Source organism: Phaenicophaeus curvirostris, chromosome 4 (assembly GCF_032191515.1).
Source record: "Phaenicophaeus curvirostris isolate KB17595 chromosome 4, BPBGC_Pcur_1.0, whole genome shotgun sequence".
Classification (NCBI taxonomy): Eukaryota; Metazoa; Chordata; class Aves; order Cuculiformes; family Cuculidae; genus Phaenicophaeus; species Phaenicophaeus curvirostris.
In genome coordinates this window covers 65,350,392-65,372,200 of record NC_091395.1, presented here as the reverse complement: position 1 = coordinate 65,372,200, position 21,809 = coordinate 65,350,392, and the positions used below count along the sequence as shown (strand labels likewise).

Sequence of the window (21,809 nt, the reverse complement as noted above, 5' to 3'; positions counted from 1 at the left end):
AAAGCTTTTGCTTTCTGAGGGATTCAGCGGTTGTTTTTCAGTAAACATGAAAAATAGTGTGAACAAGAGTTTAACTCTCCACCAAAACCTAAAATTACATCCTTTGCGATGGTGACAAATATTTTCTAATAATATTCACTTTCTCCTCTATTCCCATTACTAGGATATTGTCATTTTAACATGGTAAATTTCATTATATTTAATCTATATTCAGCAGTGGGAGTGATGCAGAGACCTTTTGTATCTCAAAAATCTGGTGCAGAGGGACAATTAGCTGTTAGCAGGGGCACTCTGTGATCCTTTGCTGCCCTGAGAATAAGGGTGGAGCCTGGCTTTTCTCACTCCACTGGTCCTGTGGCACATATGCATGAGCTTTGTTTCCTGGTCAAAATCTTGAATTTTGGGACTGGAAAGCTGAGTTTTGAATCATCTAAGTGTGTACAATGGTGCATGGTTGGGTACAGCCTGCTGTAGCCTGCTTCTTATCAGCCGCTAAAACCCGTGTGTGTTTCACATGCAGCTGCTGATACTAAATTGTAGGCTGCTTCTCTGCGTTTTGCCATCTGTTTGAGATGCATGTTTCAGTTACATTCCAAGGCTGAGCTAATCTCCTGCAAAGACCCTTCCACCACCTCGAGCATTTTAGGACTGGAAAAAGTACTTGGCTTTGCATCCTCTGAAGATTTATGCTTGTCCTCTCAGGAACTAACTGAGTAGCGTTCCACTAGGCACTTGTTTTTTCTTGAATCAAGCAGATCTCTTGAAATCTTTTTCTAGTGCAGGCTCAGCATTTTGGTTGTATCCTTAGTATTTTCTAAAGACTCTATTATGGTAGGTAGGTAGGTAGGTCACAAATCTGACTTTTACATCTCTTTACAAAATACGGAACAGTATTAAAAACCCACAGAAGTTATGTATGGCGTGGCACCTGATCAAAAAGCTTCTTAGGTTTGGATTCTTCTGCATTTCCCATCCTTTTTACTACCTCTTCATTATAGCTCTGTCACTGAACACTCAGAAGAGATAACAGGAGAGATCTAGTAGCAGAGGTTGTAGTCAGCTGTAGCAATGCAAGGAGTTTTGGTGAAATATGTGAGAAGACCTGGCAGTGAGTTCTGAAATTGTGTGCCCATATGGGGTTTTTTTCTTGTATAATTGATTAAAACTTTTAATATCTGTCTTACCTATGAGATTTAGACATTTAGAAAAAAATGTGTGGGAAATGCTATTGGAAGAAAGTATTGACTGTTGGTTTAGAAAAGTACACATGAAATTAGGAATAAGTCTCACTCCATCTAGCTCTCTCTCCGACCCTTACTTCTCTACTGGATGACTGGCATCTTTTCTCCCTCTTCCCTTAAGGTTCCTAAATAGGCAGCAAACATTTAAATAGATTTCTATGACTGGTGTGAAAAATGCTGTGCACAGGGCAGGAATGTTTTAATTCCTCCCTCCAGGTGGGCTTTCAGCTTAGGACTTTGTTGGTAGGTCTTAGTGTCCCTTTATAAATGTAAAAGGTGTTAATTCCATTTAGTTCTGTCTTTAACTGTTAATTTGAGTAATGTTTCCTTTTTGTTTTTCCTAGTAACTAGCAATTCTTCTGTCAAGATATCCCTATTTTGTGAAAAGACTAAATTTCTTCTGAAGAGCACTATAGAATTTTGTTCTGCAGTTGGCTAGGAGATAACTTTGATATGGATGGGTAATGAGGAAGGTCTGACACTTGTCAATGCAGCAGCTGGCTTTTTCCACTTTGAAAACTGAGTATGTCACTGCCTTGATAGTTCTAGCTTTTAATTCCTTGGGAATTTCTCTTTCAACTTTGTGAGAGGCTAAAGTTCCCACAAAGGTCTCTGACTTTCTTTCACTGTAGCTGTTGAAGTGTGGCTTAATTGGCAGGGGCATAGTTTTTCCGATGGCTGGCTTGGTTCTCTTTCATATCTGATAAATATTGACACACTTTATTTTTACTAATTTCTCTTAGCTGTTTGGAGGTGGTTAGATACGTGTTCTTAGGAAACTGTGTAATTTTGACACAGGGTATAAATGCTAGCTCCTCATTGATATAATGCAGGTATTTGCTGTGTTCAGACACTAACATTTTACAGCACAAAACCCATTAATTAAGAAATGATACTTTAGAAAGCTGTAATTTTAGCCAAGTGCTCCAGAGTTATGTATGCTGTCCAAGGTGATTTCTCAATAATTTCCCTCTGCAGCTGCTTGTGAATGATCTTATTTTCTTTAAAATACTCTTTCAGAGGATATTGCTGCTTCTTTTCTTCTCAAAGGGTGTAATTGAAAACGTGTCCTAACCTCATGTTCCTCTACTGCCTTTCTATCACAGACTTTTGTATGGAATGGCATCAGGCATAATTGCATAATGAAAAATGTGGTTATTGGAAAATTCTTCAAAATCCATGCGAAAAAGAAAGTAAAAGAGTTCATGTGACCCTGTTGTATTGTGTAGCTACAAAAAGTGGGCAAATTTGTTTTAAACTGAGAGCAAATTTGAACCTAAAGCAGCTACTTGGAAGGATTTTTTTTTTATAATATTTTTGATTTAATGTGACGCCTGAATCCAGTGCATGGATTGGGATCTCATTGTGCAAAATATGTTGGGAAAAAAGATAGTCTCTACCCTTTAAATCATAAGGAGAGGTCTCAAATGAAAAGTATTAAAGGAAAGAATACACAAAATCTGTGTTAGGAGATTAGTGCAGTCAGCTTTCAGTTGTCATGTCTTGCTTGTCCAGCTACGTTGTGCCACAGATGCAGAAACTTGTTGCAGGCATCTGGCGTGGCAGGTCTGCACCATGCTTCCTGGACCATGAGGTGTTGAGGAGCACAGTGGAATGGCATCTGCTTGCTCAGAATTGGGTCATAAAACGTCAGGTGAGAACTGATCTTTCCAGGTTCATTAGCTTATGCTCAGTGCTGGCCTTGACATAGCAATATCGCTTCCAATAGGAAGCACATTATAGAAATGCAGGAATTCCTCTATGTCTTAGGTTCTTAGGGATTTGATAGTTTAGGTATCCTGTTTCATGACCAGACAAAAGATTGAGGTCTCAGTGGTGTAGTTTCTGTTCAGTATTTACTGTTCTTTCATCATTTCTAGTTGCATTTTAGTAGTGTCATGAAAAAGGAGAGAGATATAAGAGGAATTTGAGGAAGGTCAGTCAGGTAACTGAACAGATATTTGTCTACCTTCAAGTAGGAACAGCGACATGGGATAAAACATGAAAAATGCATGATTCCATGTATGACAAGCTGATACTGGGAAGGGGACGCTGCACCCTAATATTGGGTAGGGAATGAACGGACTCCAGTTAGGCTGTGAACATCTTTGACGGTGAGAATGACCTTTGCTGCTGTTGTTTAATGTAGTAAAACAACCAAAGAGCAACAGCTTAAAAAAGCCTGAGAGGAGAGTTTTGTGGCTGAAAAGAGCATCATTAACGGCAGCACTCACTTTGGATGATCATACAATCATAGAATTGCTAGGTTGGAAAAGACCTTTGAGATCATCAAGTCCAACTTACCTATCCACTACTAAATCATTGTCCTAAGTGCTTCATCTACCTGTCTTCTACTTTCAGGGATGGTGACTCAACCATCTCCCTAGGCAGCCTGTTCCAGTGCTTGATAACCATTTTGGTGAAGAAATTTTTCCTAATGTCCAATCTAAACCTCTGCTGGCACAGCTTAAGGCCGTCCCCTCTATTGCCTGTCACCTGGAAGAAGAGACCAACACCTACCTATGCCATAACCTCCTTTCAGGTAGTAGTAGACAGTGATAAGATCTTCCCTCAGCCTCCTTTTACCTAAGCTAAGCAGCCCCAGTTCCCTTAGCCACTCTTCAGAAGACTTGTTCTCTAGCCCCTTCACCAGCTTTGCTGCCCTCATCTGGACACGCTCCAGGACCTCAGTGTCTGTCTTGGGCCTAAAACTGAACACTATATTCGAGGTGCAACCTCACCAATGCTGAGTACAGGGACACAATCACTTCCCTGGTCCTTCTGGCTGTGCTGTTTCTGATACAAGCCAAGATGCCATTGGCCTTCTTGGCCACCTGGGCACACTGCTGGCTCGTATTCAGCTGGCTGTCAACCAACACCCCCAGGTTCTTCTCTTGCAGGGAGGGGTGTGTGTGTGTGTATATATATATATATAAAGAGACAGAGGGTGAGACCAAAATGTTTATGGGAAAAACAAACTTACATAGTTGGAAGAGTTGACAAACATACAGCTGCTTGATCTGCTGAAGGGCTTCTGTATCTGAAAGTTTGGGTTTTTCCATCTCCGTCCCTTGGTCTAATAAAAAATATTCCCTCTTTATTAGACAATGTGGATTCCTAAACAATTTTGCTATGCAAGTGTTGCTTCCACAACAAGTATTTGATAGAAAGAACAAGCAACAAGGAAGCCAGATTAGTCCATTTTGGTTTTCACTTACCTAATGGAAGTTATTCCTCTGCATGGTCTAATTACATAAGGCTGTTTCCCTTTATGCTGCCAACTTTTTTTCATTATGTAATCAAATGTGGTAAGAATTGAAGAAAAGAGTAGTTCTGCAGTGGTACAGGACTGTCAAGGAGCCTTTGTGTGAGCTTTTACAACAATGAGAATACGTAAAACTAAGCTAAACTAAAGTCTTTGGGGCATGGTTGACTTTTCTTATCTGACTGTCAGCTTATGTTCAGTTTAAACCTAAACTTTGATTCTCATTTTCCTAGTCTTGAACTCCTTGACCTGCCATCTCTCTCGTGTGGTTCTGAGGGATGTTGCAACCCTGGAAAATACTTATCTTCCTTTTTAAGAAAATTGAGACATTGACTGGATTGATGCAGTTACACTGGAGAAATCAAAAGTGTAACTCTCCCCTTGAAGAAAGAACTTTTATTATTCCCCAGGCTTCTGAAACAGAACTTAAGGCAGAGGTGTTACTGCTGCAGTTCTATTTGTCTTTATCAGTTTGCAATAAATTAGTTGCTTAGAAATTCTTCTTTCTGCTACTTTACATTTATAAAACATAAGCTCTATAGCAATGCTCTGTATGTTTGTGTGTGTGTGCACACGCGCACACATTTATATGAATAAGAGATTCTGTAGTGCTATTCTCAATTCTTATTGGTATCAAAAATTTTTCTGTTTGACTGAAAAATGAGGTGTTTCTTTTTTCTGAAAGTTTCACCGCATATAGGTTTTGTAGTAAAAAAAAGCAGTGAAGAGCAGAGGGGAATTCTGCCTTCTTTCCTGCTTTCACCTAACCCCTACCCCAAGCCATGCTCTTTCATGGCATTTCTTTCTAATATGTGTGAGCTTGTGTGCTTTGATCTATGGAAGTGTGTGTGAAGGATGACATGGGCATGATTTCACTGGTCACATCTGCTTCAAACAATCTCTTCTGCTGCAGCTCAGCAAGTAGCAGTCCATGTTGAGACTGTTGCTTGCTTTTTCCTTCCAACTTAAACACCTATGTAATTCCATTTACCATGTAAGTTCTGAGAATTTTATGAAGAGTATGAAATGTGCTACTAATTGGGTAACTAAAATCCAGGCTGCCTACGCAACCTTGATTCTTCCACGTTAAAGTATGCCTTGCAATGCCAAATTTCTATTGCAATCACATAAATGTTCGGCGTGAACACCTGTGTAATTGAAAGTGAAACTTTGTCCACAGTATTTAGTTACATGACATTTTTTCCTCCCAAGGAGTCCCTGATAGATCGTGTTCATGACAGATAGCATTCAGTGAATGAAACAGCTGCTTAATTTTTGTCATTGCTGTTCACTGCACAGTCCCTCTCAAACTCTGCATGTTACAAATTCTTCCTTTAATAAAAGCAGCATTGTTTTCCTGCAAGTCCTTTTCAGCGTACTTGAAAGTCTCACAAATCTGAATTAACATACTGGGAAGTATTTTACCTATTTACTAGATGAGGATTTGAGACCCAGCAGCCTTCCAAAATCAGGAAAGCAATCTCCATCAGAACCAATCTCCATCAATTCCAGCTGGAACTTAGAAGAGGTGTAGACCAGCTTATTCACTTCAAGTCTGACCTTTTTATCTTCAATCATTACTTGACTTGGTTCCACCAAGCCATGTCCTGCCACTCTTGTTTTGTAAACAAGCTTATTTCCCATACTTTGTATACTGCAAAAGGAGTAAGACAAGAATCTTGAAGAAGCAAATTGTGACTGATCGTGTAATCTGATTGTGTTAATCCTGTACGTCACTCAGACTTAAGTATAAGTTCCTTATAACATTTCCTCTTTGTTCTTTTTTTTTTTCTTGGCGAAGCTTGACATGAAGGATTTCTATGGGTGTAGGGCTGTAATAAACAGAAAATATGTGATTCAAGAAGTTGATGATTTTACTTTATTTTTTCAAATAAGACTATTGTAGTCTTATTTCCAAAATTGTGGTTTTATGTGAGCCAAGAAAAAAATTTTGTAAACTGAAGAAGATACAGTCCAGTTCCAATAAGTATATTGTTAATGGTTAATATTCTTAAGAAATCTGTTTCTATAGTAACTGCTGCAGATTGTCACTTCCCCTAGTATTTGGAATAGTACCAAAGTGAATTTAACACTGATGCTGCGAGGGACAAATCCTATGAGAGCTGCAGTAAATCACTGCTAGTAGAATGCTTTATTTGGTATCAAGAAGTACGAACAACACAGTTCAGTAACCACAGATGATGTTTAAGAACTATTTATCCCTGTCCTTTATTCTAATGCTCTGTGTGCATTTGCTGCTTTTCCTTCTCTACAAAGATATTTTAATCTTATAGCCATGGCACATAAAATACATAGGCATACTTAAGATTTTAAGTTTAAATGTGTGCACGTGTATATGCTACTCATTTTTAAAGGTCTGTGAAGAGATTCACCACGTGTGATTTTCACTGATAAACAGAGAGTCAATACTGGGGGGAAGTGTATGGCTCAAGGTTTGAAGCAAAGCCCAGGTGAGTTTTAAAGGGTATGTTTGTCTCATCTTGTACTAGCTGTGTGTTTCTTCTCTGAAGAACAGTGAAAGGAGAGATTTTTCTTCTGCTTATAGAAGTGTGTATCCTCAGATGAAGTCGATGTTTTCAGTGGCTATGTATTCTGTTTCAGCGTACGTTTGTGTCTAATTTTGTGTCTTGAGTTGAGACTGCACTGAGCAAACTCATGATCAAGTGAAGGCTGAAACTTTTTTAAGGGGAGGGGAAGAGGCTTCAGAGGAGATATATCTTCTTTTTAGCAAACACATTTAGGTACTGGTGTAATTAAGAAATGGAATTTTGGTTTTGCAAGTTTGTGGATACGCACGCAGGGAACACATGGAAATGTTACAGGAACTTCATTCTTGCTGTATTTCTTTCCAGATGGATGAGATAAAAGGCAAAGACAGAGTGATTCTGGCTCTGGAGAAAGACCTTGGTGTCCAGGCAGGCCATACACAGAAACTGCTCCTTCAGAAAGAAGCTCTGGATGAGCAACTTGTCCAAGTGAAGGAGGCAGAACGATACCACAGCAGTCCTAAGAAAGAATTTCCTGCAGGAGTCGGGGATATCACTGAACTGATGGGAAGCCCGGTAAGAAAATATTGTTTTTTTCAAATGTTCACATTTGAATCACAGGTTAGTTGTTGCTTGGGTGTTCACAGTGTTTTTGTGGTTACTTTTACAGCACTAGAAGGACTAATTCACAATAAATGACCCTGTATTGCACTGTGCTGTTTCACTGGTGATTTAGAAACTATTTGGAAATCCTGAATTTGAAAGAATACTGAAAAATATGGGGATATAGAACTTCTAGAATTTATATTGCAAGCTTCCGCTGTGAATCCCATTATTTTCTTAGCTACTTATTTAATAACTTTAGGAATTATTTTAATCAATGGCAATTAGATACTGTCTTTTTCAAAAACTATGCATGAGAGATTAATCTGCCCTATGCACTAGACTTGGGGGTTTTTTGTTTTGTTTTTTTTTCTTTTTTACTTCTAGCTGATAATGAGAAATCTGGTGAGGAAATAACCAGTAAAAGGTGAAATATTATTTATCTAGCTTTGGTAAAAAAATTTTAAGCCTTTACGTACATTTTACAAGTAGACATTTTTCATGTAATATATCATGGAGCGTTTCCACAGAATGTTATTCTTCAGTGTTTCAGTCAATTAAACTAACTTTTCCAGACATTGATGTAAAGATCTATTTAAAATTTATACAATCCACATGCTAAACCATAATATTAAATTTATGGATAGTGAAATACTTTTTCAAAGGTAATTTTCTATATCTTTTGATGTAAAGGAGCAGCATTTGGATGAACGAGATGTGCGGAGATTTCAGTTAAAAATCGCTGAATTGAATGCTGTAATAAGGAAGCTGGAAGACAGAAATACTCTCTTAGCAGATGAAAGAAATGAACTAGTAAGTTAATTAGTAATAACACAGATGGTGACTGGGAGGGCATCTTTATGGCAAAAGATTTTATATTGGAAAGTCAGTGTTGTAAATAATTTACAAATTAGTCCTAGTTGGCTTCAGTCAATTATATCTGAATATAATATTTCTACAGAAATTTTTTACTGTAAAAGGCATGGATGGAATCTTTAATTCCAGAAAAAAAACCCTTTGTAAACTTATGTTGGGGTCATTGTAATCAAATTGGTAGCTTGCCTGTGGCACTGTATAATGATGTTATGCAAAACATGCATAATCTATGCACTTAAATTACTGTGTTTAGCTTTTTGAGATCTGACATTGTTTTTGTGACATACTTATGCTAGGTAGGAGTTAAAAAAGCTTTCTTATGCTGAAGAGAAAAAAAATCTGCATTTCTCAAGGGAATTCTCTTAAGTAGGTGAAATTATCCTAGGAGAGTGATAGTAACTTACAAAAGAAAGGATATGAGAAGAATTTTAAGAATGAATTTTATTAGCCTGCATTGCTACTTAATTGCTTGTACTGAGGGTAATGCTAAAACTCCCATTGACTGCAGTGGGAGGTGAGTTTTAATAATAGTAATTTTTACACATGTCCTTTTATAATGCCCTATTTCTAGGGCAGAAAAAAAGGGTTTTTAATTCTAATCAAGTGGAAATTTTCCCTCAGGCACCCTGTGTATCTGATTCTAAAATAATGCTATTATGTGTTGAGAGGGCAGAATGGGAGAGGACTCTTGCCACGTGTCAGTCCTGTAGTTGAATGACATCTTCCTTCTTGCTTTGTCAGACTTAGCTTTTCACGTTGAGGTATGCGGGCTTTACTTTATGAGAAAAGGACTTAATTTACTTATAGCATCTCAATGATTATCAGAAGAGCTAATTTTTGAAATTTTCTTGTCCAATATCTTGGTTGATTCCAGATTAGTGAAGTCAATGGGACAGTGGTAGACTAAAATTGGATGAATTGCAGACATAATCATGTCTTTCCCTTTCAGCCTTTCTTCTTTAAGTAGCTGTATAGCCTAAACTGCCCTTTCATATGACAAAATTGATTCCTCTTTCTCCTGGGGTGAGAAAATGTTTTAGCCTGGTTACAGCTGCCATTTCCCCTACTTTGCCTGGGTGTGCTGTTCGATATTTTGGGGTTCTTTTCCCCTACTTTTACTGCTACCATTTCTTTTCTCTGCTCCATATTCTCAAGAATGTCTTGTCTTTTTTCAAGATCACATTATATAAAGACAAGACAATGCAGCCTCCTTGTCCTTTCTGTGGGCATAAGTCATTTAAAACATCCCTGAAGAATGCTGAAGTACTGTAACATCTGTCCTTCAGTGTCCCTCTAAATGGACGCATCTGTGACTCAGTCAAGTGCTCTTGTTCATGCTTCACCTAGAGGCATAAGAAATATATTTTGGAAAAGACAGGCAGGAGGATTTCTCATATTGTGAGATAATATTGCATCAACCCAGTAATATTAGTAAGCTTACATGATTAAGCACTGTGAAAAATAATTTCCTCCGAGAGTAAAACAGAAAACCAAATACTCAATGAAATTATCTCAGGAGAAAGATTATATTTTCCTTATTTCTAGTTAAAACTCTATACACTGAAAAATCTTTTGATCAGAAAAAAAAAGATTTTTTTAAACAAACAAAACAGCCTAAGGATTAGTGAAATAAAAAGAGTGAAGTGTTTCAGGCATACAAATAGAAGAAGGGGCAGTAATTTGCTTCATGTATTTGTCTGTCATCATAAAACTACAGTAACAAAACTGAGCAGCTTGAAAATGTCAGCAGAATGCTGAGATTTGAATCTGTGCCCTCTGGCTGCCTTTCTTATTGCTCTAATTACACATTAGATATGGGTTTTTTAAAGTGGAGCAGGAAGAGTTTACTCCTACTAAGGGATAGTTAACTGTCCTAAAGACCTAGTTGCCCTCAAGAAGCTTATATACAACTAGATTAGTCTATCAAGAAATCTCTTTCGTGGATCATCTTAACTGTTTTCCAAGAACAAAATCCAGTGAGCAGATCTAGTGTTTTTGTAGACTGTACATAAATGCTATTGCGTATTTGTTTGGACTCCTGTAGTTCCTGGTTCAGCAGTAGTGTATATTGGATGGCACTTAACAAAAGAATAAACTTTCTGAATGAATGAAGAAGGCAAGTGGACATACATATATTTCTTCTTTTCTACAACTATCAATTAAAGCACAGCTAACTTTGTCCCTTTGCAATTTGCAGCTGAAACGTTCTCGGGAGACAGAAAGTCAGCTGAAGCCTTTGGTAGAAAAAAATAAGAGAATGAGCAAGAAAAATGATGATATGTTACAATGTATCCAGAGAATGGAAGAGAAAATAAAAAATCTATCAAGGGAAAATGTAGAATTAGTAAGTAATTATCTCTGACATCATGTTATAACAACATATTGTACACAGTTACTTTTGAGGTGGACATGCTCATAAGGCTTTTACTCTTATGCAGACATTTCAGAGTCTTAAATTCAGCTAATACAACTGAATATTCATACCCTAAATTCAGAGTGGCATGTACTTTGTGTTGTATTGATTTGTGCTGATTAAGGGGAGGAATCAGAGACAGATAAAACGTGTTTGGAGGCTATAAAAGTATATGGCTAAAAATCAGCTTTAATAAATGCTGCTTTTATGATTAGAAATCAGAACTGAATTTGAGTGCATATGCTGAAGGCTCCATTATGTTAGTTCATTGATTTAGTTTGTTTTCTTACTTTGTCCCAGACGGTGTCCCTTGATTTTGTTTTAAAATATCTTACGTAAGATATTAACACTGAGGCATACAAAATGTGTAATATCTCTTTTGATGGAAGAGGCGTTAAGTTGTAGTAGAATATGCACTGATGAGTCTGAAGAATTCTTGATTACTATGAAACACTTGAGAATTTTCCTACTGTTCCAGTAAGACACTTCAAAATTCTCTCTATTTTAAATTTTATTTTAATTTTTGTAGAAAGAGAAGTTAACTGCACAACCAGCTCTGAAGAGGCACACATCTTTGAATGATCTCAGCAGCACACGAGAGGAACAAGAAATTGAATTCCTTAGATTGCAAGTCAAAGAACAGCAGCATGTTATTGATGATCTCACAGTGGTAATGTTTATGACTGGTGTACACACGTGCATGCACACACGTCTATAGTCAAGCTAAAGATTTGAGAGCAATATTTTAACTCCAGTTGTGGTGATGCAAAAATAGTTCTTTGGCACTGAAAGAGTTCTTGTTGTTTCTCAGGTAGTGAACATATTTCATTGGAATGTGTATGAATCTCTGTATCATAAAATATTTACCCATTATGAGCTGCTTGTGGAAAGAAGTGCATCAGTCCATCCACCTTACTTAAAAATTGGCAGTCAACAACTGAGGAACTTGGATGAAAGGATATTGCACCCTGGTGCAAACCCAACCACTCCCCTGGTCCAGGAGTTCTCCTAAAAGAAAGGAATGTGCAGGATGGCATTCATTTACCTAACTAGGCATGTCTAACTGAGTTGGCCATACTAATTGTCTTTAATGGAGAGAAATATGGATGGTTCGTCCAAGCAAAGGTAGCAGTGTGGTTTAAGATTAGAGTTGCACAGTTGCTACCCTCTGACTGTGAACACTACTTAAGGCAATGCTCACAGATATTTGGATTGTTTGATTGGGATTTTTTTGAGTTGTGTTAGAGTTGTCTAGTGCTATTTATTGCAATATCTGATACACTCTTCTGGTGCTGGCAGAAATGACGTGTCATCTCTGAGACACCCCTGCCCTTCTGGAGTAGCATCTAAAACTCAGGCAGACTATTCTGAAGCATCTCAGATGGAACTAATGAGTGCTACAAAATGATAAAATTAATCTAAGATCATTCTGTGTAAATAAAAAAATTGAACAATTGGCTACGACATGGAAAATAAAAATAGAAGATCCAAAAAGATAAACCCACCAGATGTGTTATTGCTCTGTCTGGGACATTGTCTCTATTTCTGGTAGTTCCTCTGAGATTTTGACCCAGAATTTCTCTCTGTAATCAGTACCAAAGATTGATGTCTGCATGCAATCTCCAGTTTCACAGTGTTACAAGCATTAGGAAATTCCTCAGACACTGTGACGCAGGGTCTGGTTAACAGAACGGTGCTGCTTTACCTTCCAAATGCAACTGTACAGGCAGGGACTATCATGATATTAAATTCTCAGTATATGGCAGGTACAACCTCACTTATATTTCAGTGTAAAGTGGGTTTGAAAGGACTGTCTTTTTACTGTCTCAGCCAGTAATCTGAGGAAATATATTGTATGCTGACTTTGGTCAAGTATTATTAACTTGTGTTTAGTGTGAAAGTAAAATAAATAAATATTTTAAAATATGGTTTCATTTTTGCTTTGTTTCCTATTTACAGATATTTTTTCACTCACAGAAATAAGTTAAATTGTTACTTGGGATACTGCTTTGGTTGGCAGTATGAACTAATTGATGCTATGCCTTTTATATAAATGCAGTGGAACTTTGCACTTCTATTGTGCTTTTCAGCTATCTTTTCTGGCTTAAGCTACACTTCTGCAAAATACAAATGTATCATAATTGTCAAGAATGACCCACATGTCACATACCTGATTAATACAAAATCATCAGCTTACTTCCAGCTGAGACCAATATGATATACAGAAATACAAATGGTAGTCTCAGACAATAGAGTTGTCTGAATTGATTAACATTGTTGTTTGTAGGATATCTTTGATGCTGTTGAAGCTGTATAAACTCAAGTTCTCCTATAACAATGGTTTTCTGATCAGTTTTTAAAAGGAAAGCTGTGAGGGTAAACTCAGATAATTGGAAAAGATACTAGTGATTCAGCAGGTTTTTTAATTGGCATTAATATTGTCCTCACAGCTCGATGCATTATTGAGACAGTAAATTAAGCAGTCTTCCTACAAACAAGATTAGAAACAGGAAGGAGTGGGGGATTCTACAATGAGGCAAAAGGAAAGTCCAACTGTTTGGACACCTAATTAGGATGCAGGAGACCTGGGTTAGATCAGGGACTAAGCCTCAGCCAAGTTCCTAAGGAGGAATATTATCTCCAATACTGCCTAAAATTCACCTTTATGGTTTCAGCTTTAGCTTATATATTGTATTTTTCTGCAGCTTTAAATACGTGCTCCATTCTACTTTGCTAGGTATTACTCTTGCTTGTTTTGAAACCCAGATGTGTTAAAGATACTATATAAGGTGTTGTGTTTTTCTGAATTATTTCATATTTTCCCAAACTTTGTTCCTGGAACAATGTGCTGATAAAGATGAGTATTTTTATTGTGATTTCTACTGGAACCCTCCTATTTGTCCTGCTGATGAACTGAAGATAAAGCAAATATCTCTGAATAGAATAATACCATGCAGTGGGCAATAACTGCTAGAGAAGCGTTTGGAACTGCTATCATTCTATTAAAAACAGAGGTGCTGCAAACAAAGATGCAGAGCTAAGGAAAAAAAAAATCATGAAAGAAACAAACTGCCTCCAATGTTGTTAGGATTTTTTGCTTGCTTCTTTGTATTTTTTTACCTTCTCTTCCTCCTCTTCTCCTTTGGAATGCAAGGCATTATTCTTGAGCTTAAATGTTCATAAATGCTGCATTTGGCCAGTTATAACCTCCTCCTGTTATGATATAGTTAATTGGGGTCTTATTCCAAAGCCGTAGTAGAAAATAAGATACCAACTAAGTTGCCACAGACTGAGAGTACCTTTGGATTTGAGATGTTTGCTCTACAAGGATAAGTCATGTAGCACACTATCTGCTTATATGTGCTCATATATCAGAATATCAGAGTATATAATGACTTGTAATCACTAAGGCCGGACTCATGTTTGGTTACCAACCTGCTTCTTCAGGGTGGTTGAACACTGGAGTAAGATTGTGAATTGTGTTTCAATAGTGAAATTCTTGGTAAAAGAGTCAAAAGAACTGTTAAAATTCTGTGCCCAGTATTTAACAAAGGCTTTTCTTGCTAACTTCCCATCAAATATGTAAAGTATATGACTGAAGGTTTGTTTGCTAACAGGATAAAGCTGCAGTACAGTGTGGTGTTGTATCGATATGGCGTTTTTCAAAAATATAAAGACATTGTCTCTGTGTTAGCTTAATGATAGGCTTTAAGAAAATTCTAATGATTTTTCTTTTTGTTAGACGTATCTGAATATGTTTTAAAGGAAACACATATCAAAATGTTCTCTGTCCTTCTAGGAAAAAGAACGGTTATTGCGGTCTAAAAAACAGAGGCGGAAAAGTCTGAAGCCTCCAAAGGTGAGCAAACCTTCGGTTTTTCATGCATTTCTGTTATTTCAAAGACTGTCTGAAATTAAAGCCCTATTTAAATGAATGGTAAAATTTCTTGTAATTCTTCTGTTTTCTCTGGTGAGTGCTTAATGACTTTTTCTTAGAATAATTCAGCAACTGCAAGTTTTGTACTGCACACAACTGTTGTCGTATTGCGATTTGTTTTAAATAAATGATATAATTAAGCATTAGCCATTGTGGCCTAAATATTCAAGTGACTTGAGGCCTAAATGAGGGAATGGCTTGGAAAAACTGACACTTCAAAGGACAAATACTCAGTCTTTTTTAAATATACTACAGTCTTTAAACCACTCATACCAAATTACTGCTTACTCACAACTGAAAACTTCAACTTGTTTTTAGGATGTTACTGAAATGATATTTCTGTATGTAATATACAAATGCTAAAAAGATTCTATTTTTCTCTAGTAACTTTTGCTCCAGAATGCAAAGTACAAATGAAACATCTGGGTTTAGAAACAGGAAAGTTTTGCCTCAGAATATACCTTTATTACTTATTGTAATACATACTTAAAGTAATTAATGTCACTGAATAATGTTTTATGCATTTCTGAGTAATGTGAAGTAGGACATTAGCAGCCTGGAACACGTGAGGGGAAGAGAATGGAGTAAGAGGGAAAAAATGGAAGTGAAGAGCAGAGAGATGATTAGCATCTGTGTGGTTGCTTAAGATATATTCTGTCATAAAAGAGTGCTTGTCATCAGTGTGTTCTGCGTAGTATATTCCGGGTGAGCCTCCAGGTGGTGCTTTTTTATTGCTCTACATTCTGTAATACTTGTGTTCTGAAAAAAGTATTGCTTGAGGTTCTCTTTTTTCAGCAGCAATTTCTTCAAATTATGCTTCTAATAATGATTTCTCTTTTGCATATGAAGAAGGAAGAATTCAGAAATAACAATAAATCTTGCATACATTTTTCTGTTGTGTAATGGAAAGCTGATAGAAGCCAAATATAGAATCATAGAATCATAGAATCACCAGTTTGGAAGACACCCACCGGATCATCGAGTCCAACCATTCCTATCAAACACTAAACCATGCCCCTTAGCACCTCGTCCACCCGTGCCTTAAACACCTCCAGGGAAGGTGACTCAACCACCTCCCTGGGCAGCCTCTTCCAGTGCCCAATGACCCTTTCTGTGAAGAATTTTTTCCTAACGTCCAGCCTCAACCTCCCCTGACGGAGCCTGAGGCCATTCCCTCTTGTCCTGTCCCCTGTCACTTGGGAGAAGAGGCCAGCACCCTCCTCTCTACAACCTCCTTTCAGGTAGTTGTAGAGAGCAGTGAGGTCTCCCCTCAGCCTCCTCTTCTCCAGGCTAAACAACCCCAGCTCTCTCAGCCGTTCCTCATAAGGCCTGTTCTCCAGCCCCTTCACCAGCTTTGTTGTTCTTCTCTGGACTCGCTCCAGAGCCTCAACATCCTTCTTGTGGTGAGGGGCCCAGAACTGAACACAGTATTTGAGGATCACAGTAATCTCAAACCATCCGTTCTTGGTATAGTATACATGGAGTTTTGTGTGTTTAAGAGCAGAACATAAAATTATATATATATACGCATGTTAGTAATACTGTAATTTTTATAGTCCTCTCTCAGTATTAGCCCTTACCCAATTTTAAATTAATTGCATAAGATTTCTAATGAAACAAAGCAAATTAATTCAATTTTTTAGGAGCTGAAAACTGATGATGCTAATTTCTGCAGGCTGAAAACTTCCATAATTATTCATTTATGTCTTAAAAATGTTCTGTGTCATTAGAATTTCAGATGACTTAGTCTCTGTATCCTTTTCTTTTACCTAGTTTCTCTTGAGCAAGCTGCTGCTTTTGTGCTGTTTTCTTCTTTTCCTTATTGACCAATGCAAGAGTTGAACAACATGAGGGTGGGAGAAAATGTGCGTGATACCATTAAAAAAATTGTGGCAGTGCTGTTCTTCATGTGGTAAGAGTACAGTAATTGGGGAACTTCTGCAGACATTACTGCAAGAATTGTGTACATATGAACAGCAGTTAGTAGAGGTTTGCTTCTTATTTATGGTACAATAGGTACACCAGAAAGAACAGATTAATCAGTAGCAGTCTCTCTAGTTATTCCATCCTCTGTTAGCTTTTCAGTGCTCTTGTGAAACTGGCCATTTAAAGTTTTATTTGATGCCATCAAGGATAAAGCAGGACGATAAATCAAAAACAAGTGGAAAAGAGGAAGTTGTGAAAGGATAGTGAATGGGATTATATATACTATACCAGTTATACTACTATATATATACACTATACTAGTTATTATGTAACTGTATTTATAGTTTCTAAATGAGCTAATTCCTTAAGGAAGGAAAGAAGCCATCAATAATATATTTATTAGTGTCTTATTATCTGCCATTGTATAAAACTGCAGACTATTTGTATGTATATACGCTGTTGACTTGGAGTTTAAACACTGTTGACATTAGCTTCTAAAATCCAATGCGTACAGGCTGGTTTCCTTCCAGGTTGCCTGTGTGATCTTGTGAGGACCAAAATCCTCAAAGGAGGCTGTGTTTCTCAGCATTTTTTTTATTTAAACAATGTAAGCAGAATGGGCTGCTTACTCATGTGAGGTGTTTCCATCTTCATTCTCTCAGCTTTTATAGACTTTCTCAGGAATCGAGATGAAAACAGTAGAATACAGCTAACCATTGGAAATGCTCGCTTAGGTGTCATTAGCAGAGGTGAGATACAGACATTTCACTCTTGACAGAGTGGTAACATGAAATGGTCTTTGTTCTCCACCAGAAGCAGAAAACTAAATAGGTCATATGAGTTTTGCCCTAAAATTTTCTGTTTGTCTCCATGGGCAATAAAGACAATCTAAGATGTGTTGCTTTATATATAGACATGTACAGTGCAAAGTGTATTTTTCTCTTTGATCTGTGCAGGATTTTTTTATCATAAACGTGATAACCTATATATAATAGTACAAGAAATTATGGGTGTATCTGTCCTAACCAACCACTCAGAAGGAGAAATTAGTGATGTAAATCTTTGACTTTGTTTTTCTAAGATTTGTTAAATGAAAAAATAGCATTAACGTGGTGAATTATCAAATATGGCTGTTGGAGCTGGATCTGCTTCCACTTCCCTTGATAAAATGAGAAAGGAAATAACAGATGAGAATTATGTTTCCTGAATGTGGTCAGATAACCTCGGACTAGAAAGTATAGAAAGGTTCCTTTTTCTTTCCAATAAACAGCAACTTTTTGCATAGGGGGAAGGCTTACATTCATCTACTGTTGCAGCTTCTCCTAAATAGGTACTTTCACACTCCAGAGTACTTAATTTTTTTAGGTACTCTGACTAGGCTGTGTCTGTGTTTATTTTCCAATTTTTCAGTATTTTCCTAACAGCAATTGATGTTAGCTGGAACAGAATCCGTGCTGTGCCTTTCCCCATCTTCAAGACAGTTTGTGTGAATGACCTGTCAGGCTAGTCCAGTGGCTCTTACAGCCCAAGTGGGTCTAAGTAACATCAGTTCAGCTGAGAAGCTTTTTAAAAAAATACCAGGGTGCTTTGGTTGGTTGATTTTGGGATTTTGTTTTGGTTTTTGTTTTGGTTTGTTGTTTAGGTTTATTTTCTGTAGTTGTATGCCTATGTTATTTCCAAAGCTCTGTAGGTGCACTAGGTTACTGTTGCTAGTGTAGGTTTGGCTGAGCACTCTGGTAATTACCAAGGGGCATATGAGTTCGTAGAACAGCACTGGCAATCAGCTCGAGTTCCCTGAGGAAAGGGGCAGCATAGTGGGATGGGGCTTTATAGCCTCTGTGGCTGCAAGATGTTTAGAGGAGTAATATAATGCCTCTGGATCATGTAGTAAGGTACTATAGGACAGGTTTCTCTGAAGTGAGGCAGCCTAAGTCAATAAAGGCTTTATTTTTTATTTTTTTTTATTTTGACAGTGAAATAACCAAGAAACTCCATAAAATTTTTGGGGCATAATTTTAGGCGTAATTGCCTGGTTTGTTTGGAAACTCTACAGATTTGTTTCTTTATTTAAACTTTAATATATAAACTGTATTTGTGATAGTGGAAAGCCTGCACACTGGCGTGATGGAGTTCATATTTCTTGTTTTATATTTTTCTTTTTTTATCTGCCTCTGTGCTTTGGTGTGCCTCTATTTTTCTGGCTGCCAAGAAATGACATATAAGCATGAAGGTAAGAAGTGACTGATTAGCTCATCAGATTGCATTACAAGAAGTTAATCTTGTATAATTTTCATCATCTTAGATAAATACTTGAAAAATAGATATTTAAATGTAATGTGAAACTACTTTAGCAGAGAAATCAGATTATTTAGATGTAAGTATATTGAATTGAAACCATTAAAACTATGAGTGTATATTGAAATTTGTATATAATATGATCTGTGTGTCACTGTTGATTTATAGCATTATAAACTATGATTACTGAGCACCATACTTCAGTAGAACTGTTAATACTTGAGTAATAAAGTCCTAATACATAATTTTACTTTAGTGTTATATGAAAATATAAATCCACATGAACAAAACTTGCTCTTAAATGCATGGCAGTAGTCAGTGGAAATCAGAATTTAAATTGGAATTTTTCAGCAATTTATATGACTCTTTTCTCAGTTATGAAGTTACGATTTAGAAATAACAAATGTGCAAATCAATATAGAAGAATATTTAAGTTGTTGACTGAGAATTTTCCAATCTTTAAGAAAAATTGGAGTGAAACTTGAATGAAAATACTGATAGTTACAAAACTCCAATAGATATTGTACATGTTTGTATATAGTTCTCAAAAACTACTGGGATTCTGCTTTTGAGCTGTGTCTGGAATCTTCCTCAGAGTTGGCATATTTATTTATGCCATGTTATTTGCTACAGTGTTTATCAACAAACTTTGTATGAATCAGATGTCTTCCCCGCCCCCCTTTTTTTTCTCTCTGGAGTTATTCCCTTACCAGTTAATTTCTTCTGGTTTTGCTGTGAATCATTTCTTGTAGCTGGTTGCTTCAGAAACTAGATGATCAACAATAAACCCAGCTATTTTATAGTTATGTCATGAAGCAATTAATACATATGGAATTAATATACAATGGTTGAATAGTTTATTGATGTTTCTATGGAAAATATCTACTCCAAAAAATGATAAATATACAGCTTCTCTAAAGAGGAAGGAGTCATTAAAAATAAATAAGTAGTTCACTCATATCTCCAAATATTATAGGCAGTCTGTACAGCATTTAACAGTTCTTGATTTTTAACTATCCTCGAAGCGTTTGGGTTTCTTAGTGTGATGAGAAATACTAGTTTTCTTGCATAACTGTCTCCTATCTAATAATAAACCAATTTATTTAGTAATATATGTGAATTATTTTCCCTACTGTTGCAACTTGTAAAATGTTTAAATGCAGCCAGTATCTTTTGTCAAAATAATGGCATTGCTTTTAAGTATCTTCTCAAACCTGTATCCATTTATGTAAAATCAAACCCAGTGTTGTTTTACTGCTGTTTTCTCTCTCCTTTAAAGAATGTGCGTTGATTTGTGCATACAGGGTCAAAGGAAGATACATATAATATTTAAGCTGAGGTATCTACAGAAGTGGCTGTAATTTGAGGTATAGGGAAAAGCCATGTAGGTATGATACCGTCAGTTTTATCTAAGTTGCTGCTGACCTTCATTGTACTGTTTTCTCTGTGCCATATATATGATAGTACATTGGAGTTTTGTTCTCAGTCTTTTAGAAGTCCCTTCCACCAGCCTTTTCAAAGTCAAGACTTGTTTCTTATTTACTGTGTCAGCCCACAAGCTTATAATTTATTGTGGGGCTTGGTTGAGCTTTGCTCAAGTGCGTTTGTCATTTTTGAAACAAAGCACCCTTGAGGCAGGAGGCATGAGCAGGGTTAGCTATTCTCAGTCCTCTCAGTTATCTGTCTTTGGCCACGTTCCTCCAAAGCACAGTCTAGTTGTTCTGAGCCTCATTTACAGACAGGCTGGTATGGGAAGAAGAGCAGGGTGTAAAAGTATTGGCATAAGAGTCTGCTTGAAGCTTTGTTTTGGGTTTGCTCATGGCAACTTTGAGTAAGAGGTATCTGCACTGCAAAATGAGGATGCAGTTTTCATGAAACTGTCTTGTTTGTTGTTAACCCGTCATCATCTTCTTTACCTCCATATAATCTGCCTTCATCTTTATGAAACTATGTCTGCTCATCAGTTTGGAGTAAAAAATTTGTTCTTGATGAGTTGACCTGGCAACCCATATTGTAAATATGTCTCTTTATAGCTCAAAGGTAGCATCATCTCTTAAGGCCTATTTACAACTCCCAATACTTACTTCAAGTACTACTGTTAGGTGATGTAAGCTGCAACCAGTATTCAGTGTGGGAGAAACAATGGATGAGCCAGCTCCCAAGGATTAACTGCACATCAGTCTTTTTATGGTATGCCTGTGTACTTAGAACAGAGGAGTCTGAAGGGTTTGTAATTCAAGTGTGAGAGAACACATTAACTTTCTGGTAAGTCTTTATATTTCTTGAATAGATCTCATGTTCTCATGTCCTTTATTTTTGTTAAATAGGACAGAAGAACTAGTGTGCCTTGTGAAGGCTCGAGGAAAGGACCCAGGGAGGTGTTTGCCTTAAACATCTTAGACATAACTCTCCCCGGTGAAAGGATCACAGTGTTTCCTAAACAACTGAGAGGAGAGTAACCCGTTTTTACAGGGTTTAGTACTGTAACTGTGCAATCCTTTCATTTTCTTGTGAATACACTAAATAGAGGTCTAGTAGCTTGCAAAAGGAAGGTTGTGTCTAAAGATTGTTCAGAAGCTCTTTGCTTTCTGTGCTGCATCATATTCATCTGTATGCATATGGATAAGTACAGTGTCATAGCTTAGCCTCAGCCTGGCCAATTTTGGCAGCTGAAACTGAGCAACTGGACTCCCAGTTCCTTCCTCCCCACCCCCAGAGAAACGGGAGGAAAAGGCTTGTGGGTTGG

At 37.1% G+C, this 21,809-nt stretch overlaps 1 protein-coding gene across 1 annotated transcript in view; it reads left to right on the top strand.

Annotated features, from left to right (window-relative positions):
- The window catches only part of LOC138720274 (janus kinase and microtubule-interacting protein 1), a 117,928-nt gene that overhangs the window by 82,238 nt on the left and 13,881 nt on the right, over positions 1 to 21,809 (top strand). Inside the window, exons 6-10 of the mRNA XM_069856345.1 lie at positions 7,380 to 7,589; positions 8,310 to 8,429; positions 10,690 to 10,836; positions 11,435 to 11,575; positions 14,705 to 14,764. Of these exons, the coding sequence (XP_069712446.1) occupies positions 7,380 to 7,589; positions 8,310 to 8,429; positions 10,690 to 10,836; positions 11,435 to 11,575; positions 14,705 to 14,764 (678 nt within the window). The remainder of the gene's footprint in view (positions 1 to 7,379; positions 7,590 to 8,309; positions 8,430 to 10,689; positions 10,837 to 11,434; positions 11,576 to 14,704; positions 14,765 to 21,809) is intronic.